The sequence below is a fragment of the Pleurodeles waltl genome, chromosome 6, assembly GCF_031143425.1.
Source record: "Pleurodeles waltl isolate 20211129_DDA chromosome 6, aPleWal1.hap1.20221129, whole genome shotgun sequence".
NCBI lineage: Eukaryota > Metazoa > Chordata > Amphibia > Caudata > Salamandridae > Pleurodeles > Pleurodeles waltl.
In genome coordinates, this window is record NC_090445.1 from 154051082 (window position 1) to 154070550 (window position 19469).

The window sequence follows — 19469 nt, forward strand, 5'->3', positions numbered from 1 at the left end:
TGCTTGCAGCGCTGCCCTGTCGAATTTGCCCAGCCGGGGGAAATCCGGCGGGAAACCGCCGGACCCGGTTTTCTGACCGCGGCTTTACCGTTGAAGTCAGAATGGGCTAGGAAGCACCGCCAGCCTGTTGGCGGTGCTTCCGTCATTCGTGGCCCTGGCGGTCTTGGACCGCCAGGGTCAGAATGACCCACCATGTCTTTTACCTGTGTGTTTTGGTTTGGAGTGTAGTGGATGTATCCCTGGTGCCACAGCAACCCTTCCAGGCCTGTCACTGCAGGAAAGAGGACACAACAAGGCTGCCATCTCAGGAGTGTTTTTGACTCATTCCTACAGACTGGCTGTGACATTACACACAGGCATCCAGCGGGTGATAGGGAAGCGCTCTGCGCCTGTGACAGCAAGTGTGGGGGGTATTCGAGATGGGGTCTCTTCAAACAGGAAGCAGTGCTATTCGAGCGCTGTTTTAGACTTCGCTTCTGGAAGTGGCATCTGCAAGGTCGCAGTAGCTGTGAGGGGACTGGCAAAGCCATGACACCAGTGAATTCTGAGAGGAGGAGGTGATGGAGTTTGCTCCACTTTTGTGCCCTATGATACGCTGCTCATCTCACTGTGGCACACTTGTGTTCGCTTCTTTGTGATACAGGGTTAGGAAATGGCTCCCTCTACTAACTGAAGAGGCACAATTTACATCCAAAGGCTAAATGTTTTTTGTTATCAAGCTTGAGGCTGTGAAGTCCTTGGGTCTGGAGTCCCAACTCCTTTTCCACCATTTTGGAGACAACCCCTTTCTTCATTCTCTTGCCTAGACCAAACCTATGTGCTTGGTTGGTGACCCTCTGGAGGTTATTAAGACCACGTGCTATTGCCCAGTGTTAAGCTCTACTTAAGTAGTCAGTTGGTTAATGCAGCCACTGCAGAGGTCTTGACAAAGCGAGAATGTCACAGATCAAAATCCTGACATAGCTTTTTTACCTCTTCAGCTCTGCAAGGTTGATGCAAATGAGTTATAGCAATTTTGTTAAGAATGGCACCTGCTTTGCCACGCTATGCAATGGCAGAACCTGTATTACCAAGCGCCATATATTAAAAAATAAAAAAAAAGTAGTTATTCTCAGACTGCCTTAACATGCACCAGACAAAGAATCCTAGGGAAGAGGATGTGGTGTTAAGGGTCAGAGCTGCCGACCTTGGAGCTGGGAAACACAGTTAGGGTCTCAGCGCCAGCTCAACATCCTGTGATTCTGGGCAAATCACTAATATCCCCTTGCTACCAAAAATGAATGCGTAATGTAACCAGTGCTCTTTTAAAGCGATGTAATACCTTTGTATTGAGTTCTCGCTAACTGAACTCTAACTGAACTCTATTTGAAGAAAGTAAATGTGCATCCTAAAGCTGGATGTTTTTTGCTATCAAGCTTGAGGCCTTGAAGTGTTTGGGTCTGGAGTCACGACTCCTTCTCCACCATTTTGGAGGCAGCATCTTTCACCATCTTCTTGCCTAGAACTAACCTACGTAGGCTGGTTGGTGACCAGGCAAGATAATGAAGTTCTTTAATGTGGAAGAGGCCAAGGGTTCTCGTTGTGAGGAGATGGGAGTGGAGTTTCTCCACATCTTCTGGACTTGCCCGATTAGACTACTGGGAGGAGGTTGCAACCGTGATCTCTGAGATTATTGAAAGGGAAATCCCGTGTGAGCTGGCCTATTGCCTCCTAAGTAGGTTCCCCCACACTGCTAAGACAAAAGCTACTAGCAGGTTCAAGGATGTGGCATTTATACTACTAAAATGAGAGATCACGAGGAATTGGAAGGCAAGAGGATCCCCGCCTGCAGGTTTGGTGGAAAGAACTGTAACGATGAACTGATTATGAAGTCATGGTATTTCTCCGAGAAGCCCGTCAGGGGCGGGTATCATTAGATATGGCTCAAGCATGGTAGGTACTGGTAGAAGCCCTGAAACACCCTGAAAACCCCCTCCACCGACCACTCGGGACATACACCTTAGAGTGTTTGCGTGGTCTAGATGATTGGCTTTTAGTTACATGAGCCATCAGATACTGTTGACCATAATTCCCTCTGGGTTTTTCCTTTACACATACACAGGCTACCCTCTTTCTGGTGGGTGACAGCTGCTTCCCATGATTTTACGTATTACCGGTCACGACTTTAGGGGGAGGGGGAGAGGATTGTGGATGTTATGTTCAATAGAAATCTCCTTGCCGATGCTATTGTGGATGTACCCTGCTGTAAAGAAAAGTTAATTCTGCTTGTAAAGCTGGCAACAACCACATGTATTGAAAATCAATGAAGTCTGTTTAAAAAAAATTGTGGCAATATACACTGAGTAATGTTTGACATTCATCTCATTATCTCATTTCCACTGTACTGCATGCTGTATTTGTGCTGCCAGGTAATGCAGCTCTAGGTCTGGGAAGCCTGGACTGCCATTTACAGGGTCCACTTTGAGAACTGTTAACCTTACTCTTGACCTCTTTCCTGCACACTCTACTGAAGTCAAGAGAATATCTACTTCTGTGAATGTTGTTTAGGGAAGTACATTCAGGGAATTCTGTAAGTGACGTAGACATCGGGGAAAGAAGATAATCTCTGCAAGTGCTATGCGCCTGGCAATAGTGAGCGGGAGCAGTTTACAGAATTCACTTGATTTGCACAGTCCCTGCAGTACTTTGCCGATGTTATGATCATATTGTTGTTTCGGTGAGTGTGTGGCCTGTATGCCCAGGTATCTAAAGGGGTCAAACATCTGTCAGTGATCAAGCGAGTACCACCAGAGCATGCAGGAGGAACACCTCTGTCTTCTCTCTATTAACACACGTAGGCCAGTTGCATTTGAATTTATCAGTTTCACCCAACAGCACGGATCGTGATCTGTAAGACTCTCTGAGAAAAATCAAAGTGTTGTTTGTGTACATGGACACTACTTGCGGCACATCGCCAGCCTGAATCCCGAATTCTCCTAAGGTCTCCCGGAGCTTCATTGCCAGTGGCTCTATTAGCAATGCAAACAGCAACAGTGAATGATGGCACCCATGGCAGACGTCCCTCTCCGCTCGCCAACTGTTTCATATAGTGCCACCTAATCTTACCCTGGCCCTAGGCTCTGTGTGCAAGAGGCAAACACAGTCCTGAAACATGGAACCACATCCCACCGCAGTAAACACCCTAAACATTTACTCCCAGCTCACCGCGTCAAAACCTATCTCGATGTCTAGTGCTACCAGCGCGCTTTTGACATCCATCTGCGTATGTAAAATGTAGTATGTGTGCTGCATCCTAGGATAAACCCACACTGATCCTTATGTACCAACAAGCCATTACTTGTAACAAACAATTAGCCAGCACCTTTGCTAAAAGTTTGGAATCGGTGTAATCATTGAAAGCACACTACAGTTGAGTGCAAAGCAGTCAGCCTGATCAACCACGGTCTCCAGCTCATGCAAAATGCAACTGTTGGCCTTTAGTGTACCTTATTCATCTTAGTCACATCACTGCAACATTGAAACCAGCAGACTGGTTACTTATTACCCGACTGATTAAATTTAAAGTGGCAGTGCACCATAATCAAGCGCTGTCACCACCAACCAGGTGGCCTACTTTTACTTGACCCACACTTGATGCCAGATCTTCTAACCACTGTCTGGTCTGGATTCTTAAGGCTAGTGATGACTCAATGGAAAAAGCCTTTTCAGTCATCCTGGCCTCCAAGTGACATAAGTTTTTATTCGTAGAGAACCAAACCTAATCAAGTTCACGAAAAGCCTGAAAATCTAAAATATCATTGTTATCTGTTTGGGTTTTCTTCAAAAAGTGTTGGCTGAGCATTTACTGATCTCCTACAGTGTTAAGATTCCTTTACGTATTGCATGGATTTTAAATCCCAATAACATGAGCCCAGGGGAACAGCTCTGACCCCGAGACACTAAAAATGTAATGCAGTGACTCATCTTCACACCTAACTCCATAGTCATTAACAATATGTCAAAATGTAATAGTTATAATTCCACTTTGGATGCTATACCCTCTCTCTTACCCCTAGTTACACTCATATTTCCATGGTGGTTAATGGTGACTGCTGAGACCGCAGTATAGAGCTCCACAAAGAGCATGGATATGTATACCAAGGAAGAAAATGAAAGATGGATGTAAAAAACTTAATACACCTAAAAAGAGGGGGTAGTGTAGAAACCCCCTAACCCTGCAATCAGGTTTTACTGATGCCACCATTAACAGATCACCGAAGAGCAAACATTAAAACAAATGAAGCCTGAGAAAGTATTTGCATTTGCACTTGTACCTCCAGCAGATACTCAGCCTCTGGCATGGCTTGGACAGCTTCAATGGCACGATTCATAAGCTGCTCCAGCAATTCATTGGTGCACTCTCGACGTTCTTCTTTCCCCCCTCTAGCAGCTAGGATGGAGTATGTGCTGTCAGGTGCTCGGGCACGCCCTCGAGCCTATGGAAAGTAGAGATAAAATAGTTATTTCAAACTAATATTTGATTTTAAAAAAATCTAGTTTAAAACAGAGGGTAATAAAGACATTAATGAGAAAAAAACATTAAAATGGCAAAATATGAGAAGAAGACATGGAAAGAATAAGAAAATACATTTTAAAAAGTAGATAGCAGGATTGTATCTGCTAATCTCTAGCTGGATTTGTTCATTTGCCACTGTAAAAGTAGGCTTTCTTTAGAGGTTAGCAATATAATCCAACACCTAGAGCACTTCTCTATTGAAATAGAACGTGGGACTTTTTAGAAGGAATACTGTGCTTTGCTGAGGTTAAAAAGTATTGTATTCCTAACAAAACTTTGTGGGCAGATGAAGATAGCCCATCTTTCAGAACCAAAAGGATACGATGGGGCAACACATAATTCTTACTTCAACTCCTCGATGTCACATGAGTTCATGGATGACCTACAACCTGTACGAAAACTACACAGTTATGCAATGCAGCACACAATTTATTCAGGAGCAGAACCTGAAGTGAGTTAGGGAGCCATACAGGGTGATGAGGACAAAGGTAGTGAGTGACACATGATGAAACTGGGCACCTGTATCATGGCGGTCTCATTCGTCATCAGCCCATATCGGATGACAATATTGCACTCTGGTATATCCAGACCCTCTTCAGCAACACTGGTGGAGACCAGGAGTTTCAGCGTTCCCTGGCGGAACCTCTGGATGACTGCTTGTTGTTCATGCTAGGAGAGAACAAACCACAACAAATTACTGTGGTGCGCTACGTCTTGATTTACAGTCAAGCATTTTCTACTGGTGGCTCAATTTCTATCCCGCTATAAGTACCTTAACTAAAGTTCTGCACAGCAGTCACTAATGGATTGGACTCCATAACATTACATTATCTAAACCACTGTTCAATATTTCCATAAGAGCAGCTTCATTCAGAAGCAGTTATCCATAACATCATACTCAACTCATCTCATATGAGAGTAGTGGAGATCAAGTTTTGCTTTCAATGTTCTAACATCAGAGCAGCAAAAACATGAACTCTGAGGTGGTGGATGAATCCTCCATCTCCAGAGACCTGAAAGAGGTGGTAGGGTGGCAGGTGACAGACTTCCATGTCCTCCACCTCCATTGGGTCTTCCTTGGTCCCACGGAGATGGGAGAAATGCTGATGACACTCTGGTGTCTCCAAGCAACAACTTGCCTCCAGTTAGCCTGTGCAGAGTTGCGTGCGACTGGTGATTTCTCCGTATGTTTGAGGACGGCTGCTACAGTAGAGCTGCTGACAGCAAGTCATCCACTCCTCACTCTTATTGAGAGTGAAGGCCCTAGTGATTAGAGGGGATGCAGGAAGGCCCAGATGGAGACAAGGGAAGGTAGTGTGCTGCCGAGTATTCACTTCTTGATTTCAGCATCAAGGAAATGAGGGCATGGCAGCAAAGGGAAGGATAGGGTGGTGGGACATCAGGTCTCACAAGAGGGAGGGCACATACACAAATAATACTGCAGACATAGTAGGTATGATAATCTAGGAGTTGTCCACCTCAGTGTTCTAAGGGACATCAAGGGTCTATTATATCCCTTAGGTCTGCTCAGTGGAAAAGAAGCCGAGAATGGTCCAGCTGTAATTAATTCTTAATGTTTTATATAATGGGAATTAATTAATGAAATGGCTCAAATGACATGGAGGCAAAGCAAAGCTTGGCCTGTAAGAAAGGCTAGAGCAAGTATGCAAAATCTATACCCTTCCCATATGTTGTGTCTGTTTTGTTGCGGTCTATGAGCAGAACGAAAGGCACACACTTTTTCACAGAAAGGAAACTACTACAGGTGAAAGGCCACTGTACTGCCCACCAGGCCTCAAGTAAGGCTCAGATTGTTGAACTGGAAAGCTCCACCTAGTCAAACGATTCTGATTAAACAACAAATGTACAAACAATCTCTACTGAAACTCAGGACCTGTACATTTGGCCAAGTGATGTTCAGCATGGATATTCTAACCCCTGAGTGGATCTTAATGCTCACTGGGTCGACAAGGACAGCGATATAATAACATTTTCACCAGTGCGTCTGCTGTTTTTACACCCAGTTTATTAGCTGGGGCAAATAATGCTCATAAATAGTTTTTGTACACATGATGTGTACTTTATTACCAGCGTTTCAATAGTTGTGTGCTTGTTATAACCACCAACAATTACCTGGTGCTCAGGACATTTGCAGAAAGGATAACTTGTGAATTTCCATTTATATACTTTCTAAACAGTCAGTTAAACAATAGAGAGCAATTTGTGCTCAGGTCCTAGTCGGAGCTAGTATAAAAACAGGAATAAGTACAGTTTGTGCCCATATTGCATAAAAACCACAATCTAAATGATCTGGTGTACCATAGCTCTTATATTAATTTAGATGGCTGAACATCGCTATGGTCAAAAATGAATACTTCACTAAGGTGGATCAAGGCATTTGCAAGTAACAACTATTTTGTGAGCTGTATTAAGAATGCTCTGCCTATTGTAAATGACAAACCTTTTTACGGATATACAACAAATGTATTGAGGATTTGCTAGTCCAGTTTCCGAACTATTAACCAGTACTTTGGGTTAAATCATTAATTTACAAATTAAATTAATTAATAAGGCTATATATTATTTAAATCAGTTTACTGGTGTCATGTGCTTGGTTTGGCTGTTTGATCCTGTCCCGGTCAGAGCAGCGGTGATCTTGGCCAGCCCTTTTAGCCCATCAGATGTGCAGATCCACTCGTGCAGAGAGTGCGTGGACTGTCGCGTCTTGGTGAAGATAATACCACATGACTGTGCAGAATAGCCAAAGTGTTCCATTAGGATTTTCTCCAGCATTTGCAGTTTGGGGTTCTGGTAGCTGGTGTCGTTAGCCAACCGTGACAGTGCTTGTTTGTTTTCTGGGGAATAAGATGATGGTATTAAAGACATTTGCTTGTTGCATTTTGTACATATTTCAATTGTTTTATTGGCGGTATGGTATGTGGTACATCTTTGAATCTCAGGTATAACCTCTCCACAATACTTCCTCCCCTGAAAAAGGAATGATGTTAAAAGTGGCACACATGTCCAACTTGCCAAAAAAAATATAGAAAAAAACCCGTCCCTCCTTTCAGTTTTTTGTTTTTGTCTTCTTTGGAGAAGACGCTTTTAAGCTGTCTTTGCTGGAATACTTCCACTTCTGATTGGCCACAACAGCGTCCTCTGATTCCTGAAATTGACCAATTTTCCAAGACTACCCAACTGTAAATCAAGCCCTTAGCATTTCAAAATGCCCCGTTTTCACTAAAGCACTTTATGCAGCTTCATACGTCTGCTTTCAACAGTGGAATCCCAGCCTGGGCTCTCTGGCAATTGTTTGTTTATCCTGGCAGCATCCTGCAAATGGGCACCAAATGCGAGAAAAAATACCTTACACGCTCCACAGATCTGAAGTGTTTACTTGCTACCGTAAGATCTGTTGAATCATAATGCAGCCATAGGCAAATCACTGATTCTATTGCATTGCACAGCAATTAAATGTATAGAGAGCTCACTACCCCTTATGGGGCGTGGAAGTGCTTTATGGGGAGTGGCACTCCAGAACCCAAAATTAGTGGTTAAATCCAGTGGTCAATTTTTTTACTTTTATTGGGTTTAGTCTTATGCTGACAGAGAAACCATTCCATGCATTTACCTTAGTTTCATTTGTTTTTGTAATAAATTCAATTATATGAATTATATGACATCATTAGTAGTGGCCTTTTGGCATAGTACAAATGACTGGTGGGATGAACAGAGGGCTGGTGGAGATTAGGTACTATTGGGTTTGACTAAATGATAACTGTGATTTTCCCTTTAAATACTTTCTTTACCATCGAATATCCGGAACAAGAACTGCTCTGTGGGGTCATCCTGTGTTCTTCTGAGTTTCTCGATGGTGTAGAATTTTTCCAAGGTGTTAAAAGCATCAATCATTCGGACGGTGTCGTGGATCAGCAGTGCGTCGTTGTACTTTCGTAGGTGCAGTGCACAGACCCTCTTCTTTCTGCAGGCCTCGACTGCCCCTGGGGAACAGAAGCACAAGGCAGCCGTGTCACAGCAACATGGAAGCCATTTTAAAATGGGCAATAAAAGGTTGAAGGATGTGGATTCCCAAACAATGGCACAGGGTATTCAAAGGGACTGTCACTCTGACATGACAACTACTCCAGGTTTTTCTTGTATGAAAATGTTAGGCGTGGGATGCCCCGACAGTTTAAAAAGCATATGTTGATTAAAAAACACTTTATACGCTATTTTACACATGCGTATACATTACATAGTGAATCCCAGCCGCTGCCCTATCTTGTTCCATGTACATGCAGAGGAAAGGCTTAGGATGTGCTGGTTCCAGTTCTAGCATCATGAAGGGTTTGGAGAATGTGCATGGCCAGCAAGACAAGGGTGGATGCTCGGCTTTCACCCGGAAGTGTATTTTTAGCCAAACAGCCGCAGACAGCAGACTTAAAGCTTGGCTTGGAGTTGGGCAATAAATGAAAATCCTCTCATTTTTGGATGAAGAATTAAACACAGAGGAAAATCCACCAGTAGAATTTCCTCCCATGTAGAGATATTATGGTGCAGATAGTTCCAACAGTGGATTCTCTGTTGGGTTTCCTACTCCCTACAGAAATCAGAAGACTTTATTAATATATGAAGAGGTTGTGGTTTTAGGATATTTGCCACTGAATGCCAGGGTGGAGATTTCAGTTAAATGATAATAATGATAATAAAGGCAACGAGGGTCAAATTCAAGGACATTTGCCATGTATGGAACAAAGGACTGTGCTACTTTTAGAACCTCCCCGCATTTTGTGTCAGCTCTCAGCAGTCAGCTCTCAAAAAATCCTCCAACTGAGTCTCATGAGACTAACAGAGAAGAAGGTCCAGGGAGGGTGACTAAACCCTGCAACGGAAAACTCACAATCAGCCCCCTAATGTGCGTAAGAGAAAACAGATTTAGGGCCTGATTTAGAGTTTGGCAGATGGTATACCCTGTCTCAAACATGATGGATATGCCATCCACTGTATTACAAGTGCCACAGAATATTACGTATCTATGATACAGCAGACAGGATTCTCCGTCACATCTGTGACATAGTATCCTATTTGTAAAACTCTAAATCAGGCCCGGAGTGTGTTCCAACCCTCGGGTATGGGCTCCAGAAACACAAGCTGAAAAGACACTGGGAATGCATGGACACAGACTTTGGACAACATGCAGCCAATCTCTTTGAGCAGGACCAAAATCCTCAAAGAAGCCTCTTCCTGAATGGGGAGCTGAAATGTAGGGAACGTGTATCCCCTACGTAGCCTCCTTCCACTTCAAACTACACACAGGGACCCGACAGCAACCGACTCGCATTGACTTCTTTTCCCAAACGGTTATCCCAGTGGAAGCGAGCTGGGATTGTATGTATAACTTCCAGTGACAAGGACTCTATATACACCTTAGGGTCACCTTATGCTTTATTAAAATGTACCTACTAACACTACACCTCTCTATTGTAATTAACTGGTATATATCTATTGCTTCTCATATTCTTCGCAAGGCCTAAAGCGCATTCCTGGGAGGACGGTTACATTATTTATGAAGCGCCTCCCATTGTTTAAGTAAAAGTGCTCTGAAATGATCACAGGGTGACATGGGCACCAGGTAAACTGTTCTTTTCAAAAATAATATATTTATTAAGACACACCCTATGTGTTTATGATATACCAAAGCAGCATTTAAAACAGAATGTATGTGGACTTTAAATAAGTCAAACCTAGTAAAATTGAATCTATATAAATGCATCAAAACTAGCTCATATTCCATAATTAGAACATTACTACCAGAAAACGTTACACTTCACAGCCACAGATGCTTCAGACCAGTGTTTATCACATATGGCCAAAAGGTAACTGCAGAAGTGTGCTTTCTTACTGCTAATCTCTACTCAGCATGTAAAAAAAACATAAAAATCACTGGACTGGGAGAAAGTTAGCAGGAACAAAGTATGGTTTAGTTTGCCAGGGAAATCAGGAATTTTCAGAAATGCTATGTAGTATTACGCAGAATAGTAAGCAAGAAAGGTGTAGTAAAAACACATCCAATCACAAGGGGTGACCTCCCCTCACACGTCATCACGCCTGTCACGCTACTCCTTGGCACTGAGTGCCTGAAGGTCCTTACCTTCTTTTTCTAGCTCCACGATTTTCTGCTCATAGATCTGGGTACCGAGCTCGGTGCCCTGCAATTCGTCATCATCTAGATAGTCATGTATCGCATTCATGATGTGCTTTAGTCTGTCACCGAAAGGATCCTGTGGGCAAAGGCGTAACATATTTACAAATATTTCTATAAATAGCCAACAATACAATGTAAAGTGTAGACGTTCTGGAATGTAATATATTGTTTGAATGACACTACTAAAGGGCCTCATTCTACGGACTGTAGTAATGATACCTCTCCTGGTACGTACCGGTACCACTGAGACCAGTGACAGCGCCTCCCCTCAGAGTAGGGGATACCTCCATACTACCATTTGCTTTCCCCCATTCCCAGCTCAAAAAATCAGAATGTATGGTACTACCCCAAATACATTACTCCAGGTCCCTTGAAATTTGTGCAGGGGAAAAGTGTGGTGTTTACTGTACCAATTGTAATCCCTCTTCAGGTGCACACTCTAGTACTGCCCAATCAAGAATCCCGGCCTGTTTGTAATGAGAGCCCAAGTGTTAACAACACGCTGCAGCATCTGGGTTTTTAGGGGTGGGCTGGTAACATTTGTTCCCCCCAATTCTGTACTTAAAATGTAATGCATCCCAGAATGTAATATACAATCAGATTACTTTAAATTATATGTTTTTATCAAGAATCAATGGCTGGCTCCAAGAACATGAAAGTTCAGAATAAAGTATGTCCCAAAGCTGTTTTTTTGTATGGTTACTGCTCCTGGTGGTTAGGCTAGACTTTGAGCACCAACATGTTTTCGGGCAGACGTGTGACAGTCTGTCTGTCTGTCTGTCTGTCTGTCTATCTATCTATCTATCTATCTATCCATCTAGTTATCTATCTATGGAACAGAGAGTTGGATGGAGTTGGAGTGCAATGTTGGGAAACAGTATGGTATTTGGGGAAATCACTAATAGGTTAGCATCTTAAGCCAGACCTCAACCATTTATTTTATTGATTTTCTTATTGTTAAAACAATGCACTATTTGGTGCTATTATTAAAAACGTTGTAAGCATGCTTGCAATTTTGTCTTAAAACTGCAAAACCTTTCCAACTAGCATAAGCTCAGCCTAGTTTTGCCTTGTTTCACAGATTTCCCTACTTGACTGCCCCAAGGAAAACTCGTTACCTATATTCAAATACCCCATGTGCCCAAGAGCAGATATAAATCTAGCATTTCAATGCTGTACATTCCACAAGACAATATTTAATAAGAACATCCTTACCCGGGGCCTCTGGTCGGTCAGATTGAACTCTTTTTGTGGTTGGTGTGCCTTTTCCTCCAGCTGAGGGAGATGCTCCTTTGGTGACATAATCTTCCAAGTGTCGAGGTTGGCACAGATCTGCAAAAGTAAAAAAATGTTCACTGATTATGACTGCCAGTGAATGTAATAAGCACAAAATTGCGATTGAGCATTATATGGTCCTCACAGTCATAACAGCAGTATTACCAAGCAAAGTAAGGGACTCAATCAATGAGAACATTTGTAGGATAGAAGAAAAGAAAGAACAAGAGAAACAAAACAGTTCTCTGGATTCCAGTCTGAATGAAAGCACCGCATGGAGTAGACCTAATGAACGGCAGACTTAAGCATGTATGTATGTATGTATATATGTATGTATACATATATATATGTTTTTTGCTTGTCTATATTTTTGGCGCTGCTTGACAAATCTTCAGAAAAATTTCCCCAAAAATTCAACAATCACCTGAGCTGCTGTCTGGAAAGTTTCAGGGTGATCTGTCAAGCGGGAGCCGAGATAAGGGGGGCATGAAATTTAGAACGTTTTCAATGTTAATTTCCATAGGAAAAATTGAACAGTGATAGCGCAAAAAACACTGAACGGATTTACACCAAATTTGGTAGAAATGTAGCTCTTGATCCACAAAGAGCCCTTTTTGTTATTTGGTGTAAATCTGTGCAGTCGTTTTTGAGAAATTTAAGGAAATCCAAATTTGTACATCTAGGACACAAAGGATTTGTGACTACTCTCCTTCTGAGATCTGATTGGCTGCTGAAACTTCAGCATGGAAGTGTTGGCAACCATCTTGGGACTTGGCTGAAGCCAAGCCCCAGAAAAAAAGAATAAAAAATGTCTATGAACACCCTGACCCCCTTAGCTCTGGTGCCGGAGGCCCAAAGGAATCCCACCCACAGGGCTCAAAAGCATTTGTGTTTTTTTACATTTTTACCATGAAATTGCAACGGGGTCGCGAATCAGCAGTAAAAAAAAAAAAAAAAATGTGCTTGTTTAAAAATAAGTCCCCGGGTGGGCCAGGTCCCGGAGGCACTCTTTTCTTTTTAATCCAAAGCCCCGGGGACCACCACCTCCCTGGGGCGAATAATGAAATATGAGCGGGGGAGCTGCGTGGCCCCCTGACCCCAGGGACCACCACCCCCTGGGGCAAAAATGCTTTTATAACATGGGGGAGGCCTGATGGCCTCCCCCACAGCACCGGGGACCACCACATCCCTGGGGTTATAATGAAATATGATCAGGGGGCCACGCAGCACCTGGGGGACCCCCCCACCACCCGCCCACCCCTGGGTTCAGAAATGCTTTTTTAAAGTGGGGGAGGCCATCAGGCCTCCCACACAGCCTCGGGGAGCTTCAGCTCCCCAGGGCTATAATTAAATATGAACGGGGAGGCCGTTTGGACCCCCCAGACCCCAGGGACCAAGACCCCTGGGTCAAAAATGCTTTTATAACATGAAGGAGACCGAATGGCCTCCCCCCACAGCATCGTGGACCACCACCTCCCCGGGGCTGTAATGAAATATGAGTGGGGGGGCTGCATGGCCTCCCCACACCCTGGGGACTACACCCCCTCTCCCCTGGGCATTTAAGAAATAGGGTGCGGGGAGTCTGCTCGGGCCACCCTGCAGCCCCGGGGACCACTATCCCACCGGGGCATTTAAGAAATTGTGTGCGAAGGGACCACTTGGGCCCACCTGCAGCCCCAGGGATCACCATCTCCCTGGGCTAATTCTAAATAATGTAAAGGGGGTCCGTTTCGGACCCCCAATCCCCAGAGACCACCACATCCCTGGGGCTTCTTCTAAGATGGAGGGGGCCGCCCAGCCCCCCTCGTGGAGCCACTGATGGTCTGGGGGACCACCACCCCCCAGGGCCAGCTCCTGCAATGTCCCGGGGTGCCGACCCCCAGGACATAGCTGTTAGCTGTGGCTTGGCTGTAGCTTTGAAGCGAACACTTCGGTTTCCGGTCACAATGAACCTTGCGGTTTTTGACAGCAAGACCTGTCAAACAGGTTCTGCTGTCAAAAAGCAGAGCTTTCATCTCTGTTCCCTGCACGCATGTATGCATGCAGGGAACAAAGATGAAGCTTTGCTTCAGCAAGCAGGGAGCTGCTACTTAAAGCAGCTCCTTGGTTGCTGAAGCAATGGGACCGCTGAGGACTCCTTGAGGCTTCCTCTGCAGTCCCAGATAGCCGATAAAGGTCTAAAAAAAATAGTCAGCAAAAAAAAAAGAATAGCTCAGTGTGGAAGTCACCGACCTTCATACTGAGCGTTGAGGGGTCAGGTCCAGCTGGACTCGATTCCCTCTTTTTTTTAATATTACAAATGTTTAAGGGTCATACGAAAGTTGATTTCACTTTTTTTAAATGAGTGCCGTAATTTGTGGGGTAATTAGCAGTGCATGGCGAGGGCGCGAGTTCTAGTTACCTTAGGGCACAAGTTATAGTTACTTGAGATAATTCTAACTATACCAGGTGAATTTCCATGGTTTTGTACGTTTAAAATGTGAGCCTAACTATAACGTCCCTGTAAACTTTGTTTTTTTCAGTGAATTTCTATGTTTTTTTAAGTATAGTAATTTTCATTACTATACATTAATCTAACCACCAAATCCAACCATGGCTGAAGGCTGTGGACGATGGTGTTGGCCACAGAGCCTGGCCTGTGGCCAAACCCTTAGGCCAACCCCCTATAAGCACCCAACCTTGCCCCGTGCAAGGCCATCACCCGTGTGTGGCAAGGGTTGCCTGCAAGGCTTGGCCTGCAGCCAGTCCCTGTGGCCAACCCCCTAACCACCCAACCGTACTCTGCACACGGCCCTTTGACCGTGCACGGCGGGAGTTGGCCACAGCTCGTCTCTCTGGGTTTGAGAATGGGTGTAAGAGGGTGTATCTGTGGATGAGAGTGGCTGTGAGAGTCTCTGCCTGGGTGTGAGAGTGCATGCGTCAGTGTCTGGGCAGGTCTCTGAGTGGGTGCATGAGGATGTCAGAGTGTGTGAGAGTCTGAATAGGTCTGTAAGTGGGTGTGTGAGCGTCTGAGTGGGTCTGTGAGTGGGTGCGTGAAGTTCTAAGTGGGGCTGTGAGTGAGTGCATAAGGGTCTGAGTGGGTGTGTGAGGGGGAGAAAGTCTGAAAGAGAGTGAGAGGGAGAGAGAGAAATATTTTTTTAGGCTTTGAAGGATGATATACTTACAATGAGATATTTCTGGACAAATTGAAAAGAAAAATGTATCTCTCAATTAAAAAGAGTGGCATCACCTTTAAGTATGAGCCTTAAACTTTTGAAGTTTGAAAGAAATTAAATGAGGGAAATGATCACGGACACGCCTGGAGTAGAAACCTCAACTTTCAGTGTGAGGGTCTGAGACCTTAACCAGTAGGTCAACTTATTTTTTTCTCCCCCAATGTTTTGCCCTTTACGGCTTAGTGGGACCGCAGTGATAGCCTCAAAGCCTCCCCCACGATCCCAACCGATTTTTTTTTCTTTTTTTGCCCTTTACCAGCTATCTGGAACCGCGGGGAGGCCCTAAGGTTCCCCACCTCCTCCTGCGGGTCAGCAATGTTCCAGCAAGCAAGGAGCTGCTTTTAATAGCAGCTCCCTGCTTGCTGGAGCAATGTTTTCATCTGTCTTCCCTGCCCGCATATTTGCATGCAGGAAAGACAGATGAAAACTCTGTTTTTGACAGCGGGATCTGTTTGACAGCTCCCGCTGTCAGAAAGCAGAGTTTTGTTTGCTTTTGCTTGGTGGGAGCCCTAGCTCCCACCTCGCAAAAGCAAGGAGCTATGTCAGGGGGTGGGCACCCTGAGACATAGCTGGAACTGACCCTAGGGGGTAGCGGTTCCCAGGGACATCAAAGGCTCCACGAGGGAGGCCGCACAGCCCCCCTACAATGTGGAAATAGCCACGGGGAGTTGGTGGTCCTCAGGGCTTGGGGGTCCGAAAAAGACCCCCTTGGCATTTTTTATTATTTGCCCTGGAGGTGCGGGTTCCAGTCGGCCCCCTGCATACATGTAGACAAATGCCCTTTGGGAGGGGGTGGTCCCTGGGCCTGTGGGGAGGCCGGGCAACCACCCAAGCATTTAATTTCACTACAGCTTCGGGGAGGAGGTGGTCCCTGGGATTTGGGGGTCCAAAACGGACTCCCTGTTCATTGTTTACTATTTGCTCTGCAGAGGTGGTGGTCCCCAGGGCTGCCGGGAGAGGGGGGTACACAGCCCCCCCATACCCCAATTTCCTAGTTTCCCCAGGGAGGTGGTGATTCATGGGGCTGTGGGGGTGCCGCGCCGCCCCCACACACAGATTTCTCCCTGAGGAGGTAGTGGTCCTCGGGCTGCAAGGGGCCCTGCAGCCCCATCCGCACACAAATTTCTTAAATGCCCCAGGGGAGTGGCAGTCCCTAGAGCTGCGGGGGCGGATCGGCCCCCACATACATGTAAACAAATGCCCCGGGGAGGTGGCAGTTCCTGGGGCTGCAGGGGGCCGGGTAGCCATCCGCATTTAATTCCAGTACAGCCTTGCGGAGGTGGTGGTCCCCGGGGCTGCGGGAGTGGGGCTGGGTGCCCCCGTTACATATAATGAAAGCCCTGGGGAGGTGGCGGTCCGTGGGCCTACGGGGGCGGGGGGGCAGGTGCTTCCCACCCAGCATTACAATGAAAAAAATACCCCCAGGACTTGGCTCACCCGGGGGCGTAAGTATTTTTTAAAAATGTTCGCTGCATCCACGGATTCACTGCGAGTCATGATGAAATTGTTTATAAAAATGCTTTTTAGCCCTGGGGAGGTCCCTCTGGGACCCTAGCACCAGAGCTGAGGGCTCAGGGTGTCTCTACCCTGGTCCCTTTTCTTTTTTCTTTTTTTTAAACATTTTTTAGTGTGGCTGACAACACTTCCTGGTTTGAAGTGTTGGCAGCCAATCAGAGCTGTGCATTTCTCTGCATAAGCTCGTCATTATTTGCGAAGCCATCGTGGCCAGAGATATACAAATTTGGATTTCCTTTATAATCTCCAAAGCTACTGAACGGATTTACAACAAATAAGTGAAAGCACAATCTGCGTTCTAAAGGCTAGATTTCTGCCAAAGTTGGTGTAATTCTGTCCAGTGGTTTGGGCTTTAGTTGTGTCTACATGTCCTATGGAAAACTCAACTTTTTTGACCCCCTTTTTCTTAGCCCCCGGTTGACGCATCACCCCGAAACTTTCCATGTGCAACCAGAATCACCGGCACACTTTTTCTGGAAAATTTCATGAAGATTCCTCAAACAGAGACAAAGATATATGCAAGTCAAAAAACTATTTTTCTATGGAAACATGATCCTAATTCTAACTATCCAGTGGAGACCACCACTAGGTAATAATTATATATATATATATATATATATATATACACAATTTTTTTTAAAGCCACAGGTTACAGTGACATTATAGTTAGGCTCACATTTGCAATGTACAAAACCATAGAAATTCAGCTGTTATAGTTAGTTATTTCAAGTAACTATAACTCGTGCCCTAAAGTAACTATAATTTGAGCCCCCGCCATGCACAGTTTTTTCCTCAAAACGTTTACTGCAAATATTACATTGATATTATCAATGAAGTCATCAAAGATGTCATGGTTGCTATAACATGTGGGGTAATTAGCAGTGCATGGCCAAAGGCTGTGTGCGTCGGGGATTGGCTGCAGGGCCTGGCCTGCTGCTGAACTATAACTGCTGAATTTCTCTGGTTTTCTGCGAGTAAATTCAGAACCTAACTATAACGTCCCTGAAACCTTTGTTTTTTAGGTGAATTTCTATGTTTTTTAATTCTATTTCCTAACTATAATGCCCCTGTAACCTTTGTTTTTTTTTCAGTGAAAAAAGCAGTGCCAAAGGAAGTTAAGACACAGCTACAGCCGAAACCACTAAACAGATTTACACCAAATTTGACAGAAAGCTACATCTATGTCCAGAAAGAGTGCTTTTTGCAATTTGGTGTAAATCCATTCAGTAGTTTTTTTGGCTCTAATACTTTGCATATCTAGGGACACAGAGCTTCTGCGGATCCCAACAGACTCAACCGCCAACTCAACCAGGAAGTGGAGGCAGCCATCTTAGGACTCGGGACTTGGTCCCAAGTCCTAAAACTTTTTTTTTTTTTAAAGACCCAAGCGAGCAGGGTAGAAGTAACCTAACCACCTAGGCCTGGTGGTGGGGTCCCCAAAAAATTGCCACAAAACTGTGGTGGATTTGCTAATCTGCTGCAAACTTTTAAAAAACAAGGCTCAAGGAGGGGGCCACATACCCACCTTCCCTTTAATTAAAAACACAGCCATAAGGGATGGGGTCCTCAGGGCCTAACAAGGCTTGGGGAGAGAGGTCATACAGTCCCCATCCCTTCATAAAAAAAGCCCTTAGGGATGGGGTCCCCAGGGCCTAATAACGCGCAAGGAAGGGGGGGTTTCTAAGGTTCTTTTAATGTTAAGTGATATTTAATTACTTTACACTAAACCAAACTCCGCTGCCCCACCACCATCCCCCATAGGCACCCAAACCCAGGCCATGCGTGCCCTTGGGTCGTGTGCGGCGGGGTTGCCCGCAGGGCCCTGTGAACCCCCCCCACCCAACTGCACCCAACCACGCAGTCTTTGGCCGTGGGGGATGGCCACAGGGCCAACCACCCGTAGGCACCAAGCTCCACTCCACCTGCAGCCAATCCCCCACAGACACCCACCTCCATGCCTTCCATGGCCTTCAGCCTGCGTCCAAACCTTGTGGCCCACCCGCATGTGTAGTCAACCCGGGAGGAGGACACATAGCCCCCGCTCCCCAGGCAAATTACGGCCCCAAGGAACTCCATCTCTCAGGGCCTGGTTGAGTTCGTGACAGGGGAGGGGGTCCTGTGGCACCCCTCCCTGGGCGAATTCTGGCCCTAAGGACCATCCACTAGGGCCCAGACTATTAATGAAAGGGGATGGGGGTCATGCAGACCCTCCCCGGGGTAATTTTGGCCCCTGGCACCCCCATCCCCGGGGCCCAGCCAAGTAATGAAAGGGGGGGACCATAGCCCCCCTCCCTGGTCTGATTTTAACCACAGGTACCCACATCCCCAGGGCGCTGCCAGTTATTAAAATGGGGAGGGGGCCACATGGCCCCCTTCCCTAGGCTGATTTTGGCCCCGAAAACCCCATCCCTCGAGGCCTGGCAACTTGTTCCTGGGTGCTCTGGCTCCACCCAGGGGACCCAGTGTGCAGTCTCAGGGACCACAGGGGAGCCTTCATCCCCGGTGGAACCTGCTGACTCCCTGCCTCCAGTAGGAGCCAGCATTGCTCTCACAAGCAGGGAGCAGCACAAAATGGAACTCTCATCTTTTTTCCTGCCCGCAGTAGGCAGGAGCAGTTTCCCTGCTCCCACTACTGTGTCCCGAGGGCAGTCACCTCAGGCAATGGGAGCCAGCCCCAGAGGGTGGTGGTCCTCAAAGCCATTAT

At 45.7% G+C, this 19469-nt stretch overlaps 1 protein-coding gene across 1 annotated transcript in view; it reads right to left on the minus strand.

Moving 5' to 3' along the window:
• The window catches only part of DHX58 (DExH-box helicase 58), a 73014-nt gene that overhangs the window by 22972 nt on the left and 30573 nt on the right, over positions 1-19469 (minus strand). The window contains exons 5-10 of the mRNA XM_069237675.1: positions 11976-12092; positions 10707-10836; positions 8365-8556; positions 7154-7410; positions 5075-5224; positions 4314-4475 (exon numbers count right to left, since the gene is read on the minus strand). Of these exons, the coding sequence (XP_069093776.1) occupies positions 4314-4475; positions 5075-5224; positions 7154-7410; positions 8365-8556; positions 10707-10836; positions 11976-12092 (1008 nt within the window). The remainder of the gene's footprint in view (positions 1-4313; positions 4476-5074; positions 5225-7153; positions 7411-8364; positions 8557-10706; positions 10837-11975; positions 12093-19469) is intronic.